Source organism: Marmota flaviventris, chromosome 1 (assembly GCF_047511675.1).
Source record: "Marmota flaviventris isolate mMarFla1 chromosome 1, mMarFla1.hap1, whole genome shotgun sequence".
NCBI classification, from domain to species: domain Eukaryota; kingdom Metazoa; phylum Chordata; class Mammalia; order Rodentia; family Sciuridae; genus Marmota; species Marmota flaviventris.
In genome coordinates this window covers 76,950,398-76,962,604 of record NC_092498.1, presented here as the reverse complement: position 1 = coordinate 76,962,604, position 12,207 = coordinate 76,950,398, and the positions used below count along the sequence as shown (strand labels likewise).

The following is a 12,207-nucleotide window of genomic DNA, read 5'->3' as shown; positions in this document are numbered from 1 at the left end:
GTGGGGAGACCAGTCTAACACTATAAACTCTCTCAATTACACTTTTCAGTAAGGTTCAAACATAGAGAATAATTCATTCATTTGTTTGCCAAAATACAACCAGGTCTGGTACTTAGTTGATAAGGGAGACATTAGGGAGCAGATCAGAGAAGTTTTCGATGCTCCCTTTCTAGCAGGCAAAGCTTTGTTCCAAGCACTGACCAAAACAAAAAACAACAACAAAAAAGAAGGATAAGAAAAGAAATATGGCAGTCGGACGATCAATCATACCTTATATCATGCATTTGAGTTTATTAATGTTTTGATAACATTGCTGCTTTTTTTTTTTTAATTATAATCAACATCTATGAGGAATGGAACACTTTGAAAACCATGGCTCTAAACCCAGGTCTCAGCTAACCTCAAGATAAGGTGTGGAGATGATAAACCACTTGGCTGAGGGCCTGTGTTTCACTTTATATCGATGATATAGTGGAGATCAAAGCAGAAAGATCCTTGCTTATCTGGAGCTTACAAAGTCAGAAAAGTAGGGGCCAGAGCCCATCAACTGTCTTTACTCAATGCACTTTTCAAAGAGCCAAAGTTGTGGCAGTATCTTCGAAAGTTATTTATATGATTCTTGAAGGCAGTTTTCTCATTATTTGCCTCATAGATCCTATAGTCTAGAATTAGGTCGAGTAAATATTAATTTAAAGTCTAGTTTAGCACTAGAATAAATTGAATTAGCAGATGTTATCTCCAATATGCCAAATAGCTCTCCATATAGTTCATCATTTTTTCTTTGGGTACCAGGAATTGAACCCAGGGGCACTTAACCACTCAGTCACATCTCTACCTCTTTTTATTTATTTATTTTATTTTGGGATAGGGTCTTACTAATTTGCTTAGGGCCTCACCAAGTTGCTGAGGCTGGCTTTCAACTTTGTGATCCTCTTGCTTCAGCCTCCTGAGTAGCTGAAATTACAGGTGTGTGCTACCATGACTGGCTTGAGTTCTTTTAAGGAAAATAATTGTATTTATATTTAGAGAGAGGATTTAACAAAAATACTGCCTCTTAGGAACATACTAATATTAGGAAATTTATGGTACCATGATTTCTGTAACACTATAAGATCTAGTTTCTAAACTGTTTCTGGTAGAAATCAATTCTAGCAAAAAACAATCTTTAGCCTCCCAAACACCAACCCTACATCCTCTTCCTTTAGCCAGCAGTTTCCTCTGTACCATCAACTTAGGGTCCCCTTTCCTGTTTATAATAGCCCCATCCTATTACTTTGTACACTGATAAAACATTTTGTCATGTCCTTTTTTCCTTTAGAAATTACCATAAATCTAGAAAGCTGTCTAGATGAGTTTGAAAAGCATTAAAGACCTTTTTGTGAATACACAAAAAGGATGACAGGAGAATATTAAAATACTGCACACCCCATAGAAGCTTATGACATGTTCTCTACAATGGCTGAGTCCTAGTACCTTTACTATTTCCTTTTCTTGAGATGCATTTGAAGTCCTCAAAAATAAAGGTACATCTAATAATTATTTCTAAACGTCTTCATCTTGTATAAAATAAGTTGAAATATGAAAAGAGAACTTTAATTTTCCATCTTACAAATGTATTGTTTTCCTATTAAAATATTAACATTTCCAGAATCAAGAGAATTAAAGATAGTCAAAGGATTATACTATCCTTAATATTAGTGTGGGGCATTATTCTTTCTTACCTTTATCATCATATTTTCTTTGTTCTTAACATATATAGAACAAAATCAAAGGAAGAGCCTAATGCTATAATCCAAAAAAGAATAAAGAGAACACTGTCTCTTTTGCATTTAACAAAGAATGGTTCATTCAGTGAGCTACCTAAACCTTTATTTTCAATGCAGATAGTTTACAAATATGACTATCTGAGCATTTTTGGCACCCTTTATTCAACACATGCCAAATTTGGAACAGGCCAAATTATTCCACTTGGCACCTGACTGCTTAAAGGATACCTGCTGAAGAAATCCATGGCCTCAATACACAGACACCAGAGTGAGCTAAGAATGGAAAGCATTCTTGTGCATGAACTACTAATATTGGTAGATTTTATAGTAATTAAATGATCTCTAAAAACCCTTCAAACAATGTGTGTGAAGACATGATAAAAATAATATTAAACATATCCAAAATTTAAAGAAAAATTTTCCCCTCTTTTTTTGTGTGTGTGATATTAGGGATTGAACTCAATCCTCACATATGCTAGGCAACTACTCTACCACTGAGCCACAAACCAGACCCACAAAGATGTGCGAACACCAGGAAACATAAACTACAAAGTTATAGGAAGCAGAAAGAAAGCATCTAAGTCAGTGTTCAGTTAAGCAAACCCTGAATAAGAAACTTGCAGGCACAACCTGTCCTGTGCCTGACCCTGATTTTTATATATTAACATACTTATCCTAACAATGCTGATACTGCTCACAACAGTTTTCATACTTCTTTTTGGGGAAAACTTTCTGAAGTTGGCTTAGGAGGCATACAAGAGAACCGGTATCTCCACTTCATTCACATTTCAATTCTTAGCTAAGCTAAATATATTTGCACCCCTTCTGTAAATTACTTTGTTGTTTTCCAAAAACCGATGGAGATTAACTGCCAGCAAGATACTCATAAAACTGTGAAACAAGCACTGAGTGATTCCACCTACCATCTAGTTTTGTCAAGAAGTTTAAAATGTGATGTGATTTGCTTATGGAAATGTATTGTTCACAAGACAGTCCTTTGCAGATTTAAGTGTAACTGTTTTAGCACTTAAATGAATAATTACATGTCAAACTCCAAATATAGAGAAATTACATTTGCATTCATATTAGTTCATGTTATGTGAAAAAATAAAATAAAACCAGCAATTTCTTAGGGGCTGTAATACTTCCAAATTTTCCCTTTAAAACTGTCATTACAGAAAATTTCAAACACATCCACAGAAGAGAGAACAGTATAATGTAGCCACCATCCAGCTTCAACCACTAACAGCATAGTTAATTTTGTCTCATTTATATCCTCACTCAGTCCCTCTCCCCTGCCACAGAATTACATTAAAGCAAATCCCAGATGTCATACCATTCTCCCCCCATTTAAATAATTCAGAACATGTCTCTGAAAGATAAGGGATGTTTTAAAAACACAACCATAACATTATTTCAAACCTAAAAACAATTAAAATTCCTTAATATCAAATATCAGTTAAGATGTGGTCCCAGTATTAAGTCTAAGAAAATGTCAAGGAAAATAGTATCTGGAAGATATAATATTCAAAACTCAAAAAGGAGCTGTACACTGCAATAAAAAGGACACAGGGTCCTCTTAAACTGGAGCTAGAGATCAGAGGCTTGAATGGAGGAATCCAGGAATGATATGACAAATTTCTAACATTGCATATGAACAATTTTTCTTTTCTTGGTTGACAGCATTCACTCAAATGTCAAGAAGCTTGAGACTCAAAGCATTTAAAGACTTTCTGCCCCTGGTTATGGTTATATGTGCTCAGTGCCACATCACTTCACATTGCCAGGAAGGATTAGTCAAGTAGGAAAGCAAATCCACCTAAATTAACTTAGAGATCAAATGAATTCATCTCAGCATTCACTGAGCAAGTTACTGGGTTATATCTCGAGAAACTAAGACGAATTTGACCTAATTAATTTATAGCATAGAAGAGGAAGGGTCCAAATAAATTAACATAAGCTATATTAGAATGTGATGGTAGTGGTGCAAGCTTTATGTATTTTTTTGTGGACACATATCCAGAAGCAAAGAAGTTAATTCAGAAGAGGTTAAGGGGGAATGGGCATGGCCTGGGGTCCATAAGAAGATAGGAGAAAATTAGAGAACACCAATAATAGTACTAGCTACTACGATGCTTGTCAATGCCACCTTTGTGCAAAGATTTTCTTTACTCACTTGCTCATAGACCTGAATAATGTGTGTGAACACATTATTTAGGTTTTATTATTATAATAGGGTCTATACTCCCCTCACTGGACAGGGTGGGAGAAGGAAATCATAGTTGGAGGAAAAACAACTTATATTTAAGTCAGGTCTTGAGAGTTGAGCAGCTCATCAGATCTGGGGAGAAGAGACTAGGTGAAGAAGGAAGGGAGGTTATTCCAGGAAGAGAAAAGCAAGAACAAAGGGGTGGAAATTACTGGCAGGTTAGGGAACCAGCAGTGTGGTGACCTCAGGGCAATGTGGGAGGGCCTGGCTGACTGGAAATGCTTGCTGGGACCACAAGATGGAATCCTGTTCTGTGGCCAGTGGAGAGCCAATAACAGCCTAATGAGTGTTCCTTGAATTAGCTGGATGGGTAGAGAAAGAAGCAGGCTATTTAGGATCCACCGTAATAGGCCAGAAGTCTAAGGCAGTAGCAGTAGAAAAGGAGATGAGAGGACACATAGAGTATTTCAGAAATGATTATTTTTAAAAAGGTGGAGTAGATATGGAAAAAAGTACCACACAAATTTCATTAAACAATGGCCTATTAGTATATTCCCAGTTCTGGAAAAAGAAAGGGAAGGAAGGAAGGAAACAAAGAAAGAAAGAAAAAGAAAATGTAGTAGAAATATACATATATGCTATATTTCAGAAAGAAAACATACATTCCCTTTGGTTGTAGGTAATGGAGAAGGAACTTGGGGAAGAAGTGGGAGAGAGACTTCTGTACCTTTGCATGCTAAAACACATGGACATATTAACTATTAGGTAGTCAAAAAATGTACAATGTGCCTCACCTGGCAGGCACATAGAGAATAATGAAAAGAAAAAGTTTTAGAGACAGACCAACCACTCTGAGTTCCAATTCTGGCTTCGACACTTTCTAACTATAGGGTCATAAGCAAATCAATTTACCTTAATTTCTGTTCTCTTATTTGCATAAAGGGACAATACTGGCTAATTCCTGGGTTGTTAGAACAAGGAAAAAATAGTCCCATGCAAAGCATCTGGTAGAACAGCTAGAACAGACTAAATACTCAATATTGAGTAGCAATTTTATTATCAAAATATTTATTTGATGTGAAAACATTTTAATATGCTCATTAATTAATCCTATCCATACACCAAATATTTATATTATATAAAGTTATTAACTTAATCTATCTGATAAACTCTCCATTAGGTATGTTTCTGGAAATTTAAACTGAACATGTGATTTATTTGCATTTCTAGGTGGACGTTGGTTTTTCTTTGTCTTTAAATGTCATTGACTCTAAATTGATTAAAGTCATTATTCACAGACTAACCAGGTATCATAAAGCACCAAGAAAATTGATAATAATTTGTATCCTCGAGGAACTGACAACCCAGCAAGACAAACAGGTGTGACCTTCAAGTAACCATGACCCAGATTTGGCACAAGAGATGGAAACACTGGCAGGGAAGCACCCAATTCTGCCTATGCATCTGCTGGTAAGATGTTATGTCACATGTTGAGGTTACTCCTCAAGCTTTTTTTTAGGCTCCTGGGTTCCTTTGGCATGATACATTATAAATTGATTGTAACTGTGGCAGTAAAGCATTTTCTGAGTGTTACAAAAGACTGGTCTCTCTCAAAAGCTATGCTACTTGTTTGAACAGCTACATCATTATTAAAGCATCATCAAACAAAAGTTTCTTTGTTATACATGGAGATGAATAATTTGAAACCATTTTCATATGAGATATTCTGGCCCAGATCTACCCTCCTCCCCAAAAGCCAAAGCCTGGCAGGGGGATCAGGGGTGTCGTGGAGAGGCAGTTGGAGTTTAGGAAAGATTTTTGTTAAAGGTAAGAAATAATGATGAATATCTTCCCTGGATTTCAAAAGAGTCAGTAAATGCTTTCTGCACAATGAAGACATAAGGCTAGAGAAAAATGCATTTCACTTTATATATGGCACTATGGGAAGAAAAAGTGGTCCTGGGGATGCTTAACAAAAACCATCTACATAATTATTCAAATATTTCTCTTTGACACAGATGGGTCTTGAGAGAAACATCAATAATTGCCTGTAGACAAACAACAGTAAAACTGCAAACAGTAATTTCTAAAGAAGCTTTCATTGATGCTGTAAAAACATTATGGATGTACACCTTGGAGGAATGACTGACTACATATTTCAGAAAGGGAGTCTTGTTTCTAAGCCACTGAAGAGTGCACACTTTTATATACCCCCTATTTACCTATGGGAAGCTCGGGCTACATTATTACATTTGAATGAAGTTTGGATTAAGAGGCTAATCTAAGACTATATATAGACAGCAACACCAATTTAATCTCCGCCCCTCCTTCCCCTCCCTATTCCATAAATCTCAAAATCTGAGTTACAAAGAGACTGGGAACTCTAGCAGAGTGAAGAGGCCCTTCCTTCCCCTTCTATCTCATAAATCTAGCATTAGTGGAAGTGTAAATTGCTTCCAAACATCCTTAATAGGCACCACAGGGCGATCAGGTCCGGTTTTCTCCTACAGCTTCCACAGAGGCCAAAAGGAGATGACAAGTAATGGGGGGGGACGAGGTTTGCCAAAAGAAAACTACCTTCTCCGAGTCCTTTACCATGAGCTCATCTCGCTCGCAAAGGGGAGCTCTAGTCCTTACTTCTAGCCCAGAGCCCCAGTGCCCGCCTCCCCGGAGGTCGCATCTGGCTGTGCCACGCACGAGACCATGTGCACCCGCCACTTCCCACCGCGTGGTCGGCCCCCGCCGGCTAGTGCTCAGAGGATCTCCTGGGACGGCCAAACGTGGCGAGTCGGGAGTCTCCATCCCAGGGCACTGATACATGATACATGTGGCGATGAGCGGGCAGAATGGGGGCTTCTTTACTTAGGGGCAGGAAGCCACCCCAGGAGGCACATGCTTTTTCCCCGCCTGCTTTGGCCGTGTGGAAGCCCCCGACGCGGTGTCGGCCACGGCTTCCCCAATCCTGCTACGTCTCCCGGTCCCATCTGGGCTTCCTCTTACCTGTCCGAGGAGGTAGCGACGACGCGCGAGGCTGGGGGCTGCGGAAACTCCTGCAGCTGCAGTGGCGGCGGCAGACAATGGAGGAGTGAAGGACAGACACATTGACATAGACACACGGAACCCAGAGAAGCTCCGCCTCCCGCACCGCCCCCGCCTCCGAGCCCGCCCCCCGCCCGGTTGCGCCACTACGGGGGTTTTTGTGCGTTTGTAGCGAGACTTGCAGAACTTTGCGCACGCCAGGAAGGCAATGTCGGACAGAGAATGCAGGATACAGAATTTTAAATATTGCTTATTCCCAGATAACTGAGCCGGACGTGATGTAGGCGTGGGATGCGTAAGGCGAATTTAATACTCCCCTCTAGTTTTTTCCATTTGATTTTTCCCTCGTAGGCTGCTCCAATTGGAATCTCTGGTAGCTGCCTATTGCAGCTCCTCCTTCTGGCCAGGCCAATGACGCGCGGGGGCGGTGACTGCAGCTGGATCTGCGGAGTCCGCCTTCCCGGCTCGCCGGAGCTCGCTCCTAGCCCGCCAGCCTGTAGGAGCCTGAGAAGTGCTTCCGCGGTTGGCTTCAGTGCCCTGGTCTCAAGTTGCCTCTTTGCGGTTGACGTTCGAAACATAGGCACATCATTTCCTTTGTAACACTTCCTTTTTAAATCTTCAAGCTGGCGGGAGCAATGGTTCACATAAAGAAAGGCGAGCTGACCCAGGAGGAAAAGGAGCTGCTGGAAGTTATCGGGAAAGGTATGGGTGCTGGGCTTTGATCCGGGAGCTGCAAACTTGGCTGCGGAAAGTGGCTGGGCCCCAGGGGTGTCCATGGTCCGGGTGAACCTTTTCTATGGTTCTGTGAAATTGGCAGTCTGGGGTCGGAAGAAAACCGTTTCTGGCTTTGGTCTGGGACCGGTTGCGGGGGCGAAGGTATGGTAGGCAGAAACACTGCTGTTACAGGTATGGAGCTCTGCAGAGGAGCGTCCTCTAAAATCAGCTTTGGAAACGTACGGATTTCCACTGCCCACCATAGACTATAATGAAGCATCCCCAGGGCGAGTGCCCTAGCGTGCATGTTCTTCAAAACTCCCAGGTGATTTTAACCACAGTTCGTCTTGGCGACAGTGGCCTGTTAGTTCCAGGTTATTAGGCGGGTATCTAAAGGGCCCTTTCGACTTCCGGAGGCCGAATTATCTGGATCCCTTGCTAGTCCCCGCCCTCGCTTGGAGGGTGGTGGGAGCTCTCACAGAGCGGGGTGCTTATAAGGGCTTAGAACTAGGTCCATAATTTGCCGCATTGAGGTTCCCTGCATTCAGGGCTTCCAGAAGCCCTGGTCGCCGCAGGTTTCTGCAGAGAGGCGAGAAAATTGGCAAGACGTCCACATCCACCCCTTTGCCAGTGTTGACACTGCTGGGATCTTCTAACCCCGCTCCTCAGCGCTTTCCCTTCCACCCTCCCTGAGCGTGTTCCACTTCCGCTGCTCGGGTTTGTAGAAAGGAAGCCACTGGGACGAGCCAGAAGCCATGTTTTGCCCTCAGTCCCAGAAGTGGACGTCCCAGAGGAGTTCTCTGCTGAATCTCGTTACCTGGCAGGTGACCGCATGACCGCATGCCTCTCCTGCACTGTCAAGGCGCTGGGACTGTCGACATGATTAATGTGGTTTTAAATTCAAGAATTAGAAAGCCACGTCTGCCCTCAAATGGCAGAAAGGCCCAGAATTGCATCATAAGGCTGGCTCCCAGGTTCCCTTCTTCTAAGTAGCGAGAATAAGGCCAATTTATTCTTCAGAACAACAAGGAAAGCCCAGATGTAAAGGAGGGGGAAAAAAGAATTTGAACTCAACAGGTGATGATGGGCTAAGCCCATTTGATTTTATCTCAACATTTCAAAGTCATTTGCAGCTAAATTTACCTTGTGTTCTTTGCCAGAATTGTGGGACTTTGGGTTGGGTTGTCATTGTTTGTACTGCACAGTTCTAGATGACCTATTTGGCATTACAGTCTTTCTGTTCTGTCTGTGAATAATCTCTCCCTGTCTTTGGTGTCTCAGAGATTCATTTCATAAAACATATGAATTCCACTTGTGTACCTGCTGTTTTTTGCTGGGCAAAAAGGGACAAAAAATCAACTCGCAGCCCGCCAAGGATGAGAATCCTGATTTTGAACAGGCCAGAACTATCACATATACTGTTAAAAGTGAAAACCAGTGAGCAGTTTTATAAACTAGGTCTCTGAAAGAGGAGGTGGGCATTCCCAGATAAATTCTAAGAGGTCCACCAGTTTTTATTCCAAAGATTATACAAAACAGAATTGATGAACATTTGCTCTTCTTAGTGCTGTGGTGTTTATGGATTCACATCATGGATCAAGTTGCATGAGTGCAGGATGCTATGTTTCATCACTTTTATTGGCCCATATCAATGAGAAAAGAACTGAAGTGGATTTAGTAGGTGATATTGTTCATAAATCAAGGTCTGTGGGCAATCATTGCCCTCATCATTGCCCTCTCAATATGGGTAATGGGAGATATGAGACGATAACAACTATAGCCAGTATGTTATTACAAGCAAGGCACAATTTTAACCACTATGCATGTATTAATGCATTTAATTTTGATGAGCTAGAGATTATTTTGTTATATTATTATGTTATACGATTCCTTATGGGGTGGTGGTTAGCCATGTGGTCTGGTTTTGAATCTTATCTCAATCATTTATTACTGATGTGGCATTGTGAAAGTTATTTTTCCTGAATTTCACCTTTTCCATGTGAATAATGGAAATAATAGTACCTCCCTCACAGCATTATTGTTAGGATGAAATGAGTTTGTATAGGTAAAGCACTTAAAGCACTGTTATCTGTTGCTATGGTAAATATGTTAATTTCTTCTTCATAGACGATGAAAATAAAGTAGGAGAACTTTTAGAAACTTCACACAAATCCACTATTTTAAATGCATGTGATACTCTACAGAAATATATTTTTAGCTTTATATCTGTGATTATATAAAAGTCTATGTCTATGTTTTTAAAATAAGGCACTTTAAATGTTTTCATATAACTTTTTTTTATACCTTATAGCAACTAACAAGCCAAATGATTTCCGTACCTCGGGTACAGATTCCTTCCAATGTCCATTTTTGGGGATTCCACTAAAATAATTATTCAGATATATACATACCTAGTGGCTGAGGGTGTAGCTTAGTGGTAGAGTGAATAGCCAGCATGTGCGAGGCCTGCTTTCAATCCTCAGCACTGCAAAAAGACAAACCTATACATGCCTGAATCTCATGATTTTCTGATGAACTGCTGGAAACAGAATGTCACAAGTTTGTTTCTCCCTGTTTGCTTTAGCTGTATCTGATGATCTTCAGTAATGACCTACGGACTCTTATCTGGATATTAGAAATGTAACAACAAGTTATATTGTGCTGCTCTGAATATGAAATAAAAAGAATGTCTAATATGTAACAAAGGCTTACAATGCACCCATATAGGGCAAATCCTTAGTCCTCTTAAGAATCCTATGGGATGGATACTACTGTCTTTGCTTTGTATATGGGGAAGCTGAGGGTTTTGTAGGTCATGTTGAATTTCATAGTAGTCCTAAAAGGGCAGTAGTGTGGAGGAAGAGAAGATAATAACAGAGAATGTCACTCCTTGCACCATCTTTTCCCTGCTGAAATGCTGGTTTATTCAGATAAACTGATCAGTTTCACCTTAATGAATCAGGTTGTGTTGTATTCTTTTCTTTGTTTTGAGCAACCCAGAAAAGTCCTCAGAAGGAAACAAATTATTAGTATTACTTTCATTAGTTTAGATCTGTTAATTTTTTAGACACAAAAGTCAATATTTATTTAAAATAGCAAAAGAAATTGGATCTGTTAATTTTTTTTTTCTCCAAAGAAGGTAAAATTTGGCTGATATCATGTTTCCTTTCAGTGATGCATCCTTACCTTAAGAATTTGTTAAATCATATTTAACACATTTCTGACTCAGACTATCACAGTTTATCTTTTAAACTTCACTGCAAGATATTGTTTGAGATGTACTATGGGTGGTAAGGAAAGAATAAAGTAAAACCTCAAAATGAGTCATGTTTCTCATTTCTATGCTATTCTGGACTGTTTATGTTTTCTTCCTAATATCATTAAATTAGGAACACTAAATTAAAAGCCAACACAAGGTTTTTTTTTAATTGATATTGTTGCTCATCCGTTTTCTAAAACCTGTTTTAATTCCATAGAAGCCCACACTGTTTCAGAACTTTTCTCATCCTGGTCCTTGCATTTCAAAAGGCTAACCATAACCTATTGAGTGGTGTGTGTGAGTATGTGTTTTCACGTGTGTGAATGCACACACATTTGTGATAAAATAAATATGTGTTTGCTCTCTGCCCCCAGTTCCTGACACAATTCCTAAAACCTTCATAAACTCCTAAACAAGAGTGCTAGGTGCATCTTTTGCTCTAACATTTGGTCTTTGACCCTGGTTACTGAAAACAGTTGCTAATGCCTTGGAATACCTGGGGTCACAGGAGTGTATTTTGTTATAATTTTATAATAAGTTGCCTCTTGGTGGGCTCTTAGATAGCTTCAGAATGGGGCTGGTCACTAGAGCCCAAGTCATAATTAGAATCTCTTGCCATCCTCCAGGAAGGACAGACGCGATGAAGATTGAGTTAATAATAGATTATGTCTGTATTGAAGCCTCCCTACGTATTCTTGAACTATGAGATTCAGAGAGTATCCAAATTACTGCTAGTTGGAACACCCAAAGAAGGTTGTGTCCCCCTTCCCATATACCTTACTGTCACATCCACAGCCCAGTTGTGCCAGTCCAATGGTAAGGTTGCTAAAAGACCAAAGAAAGTGCCCAGAGATGGTATGGGAGACGTATGACTTATTGGGAAAAACTTAAATCAATGACAGTTCTACTCCCATCCTTCAAAGTGCTTCACCAAGTAGTGTCTCTGTTCCTCATGGATTTTGTCCCATGGTGGCTGGCTAGGTGAATGACACATATCCTTACCACAGTGCCCTCAGTTCTGCACTAGTCGCCACTGACAGGGGTTTTATGTGTTAAGTTACAGAAGCAGTGACATGAGCATTGGCTTGCTTAGTTTGCTTATGTGACAAGCAGCCCTAGGAGTATTTTCCTGGCATGCAAGAAGGTAGCTTTCAGCAGAGAGCACTAACTTGCCCCTAGTGTGCATGAGAAAGTCAGTGTCCTTCAAGATAATATATAGC

At 40.2% G+C, this 12,207-nt stretch overlaps 2 protein-coding genes across 3 annotated transcripts in view; one reads left to right on the top strand and one right to left on the bottom strand.

Moving 5' to 3' along the window:
• Positions 1 to 7,057, bottom strand: part of Bzw2 (basic leucine zipper and W2 domains 2) — a 56,249-nt gene extending 49,192 nt beyond the window's left edge. The window contains exon 1 of the mRNA XM_027932715.2: positions 6,976 to 7,057. The gene's annotated coding sequence lies outside the window, so the exon portion shown is untranslated. The remainder of the gene's footprint in view (positions 1 to 6,975) is intronic.
• Positions 7,058 to 7,204: 147 nt separating this feature from the next.
• Ankmy2 (ankyrin repeat and MYND domain containing 2) overlaps positions 7,205 to 12,207 on the top strand; it is a 36,856-nt gene continuing 31,853 nt past the window's right edge. The window contains exons 1-2 of one of the 2 annotated variants that reach the window (XM_027932719.3): positions 7,205 to 7,309; positions 7,638 to 7,716. In XM_027932719.3, the coding sequence (XP_027788520.1) occupies positions 7,650 to 7,716 (67 nt within the window). In that variant the 5' untranslated portion in view covers positions 7,205 to 7,309; positions 7,638 to 7,649. The remainder of the gene's footprint in view (positions 7,310 to 7,637; positions 7,717 to 12,207) is intronic. The other variant, XM_027932720.3, reaches the window with a different exon arrangement.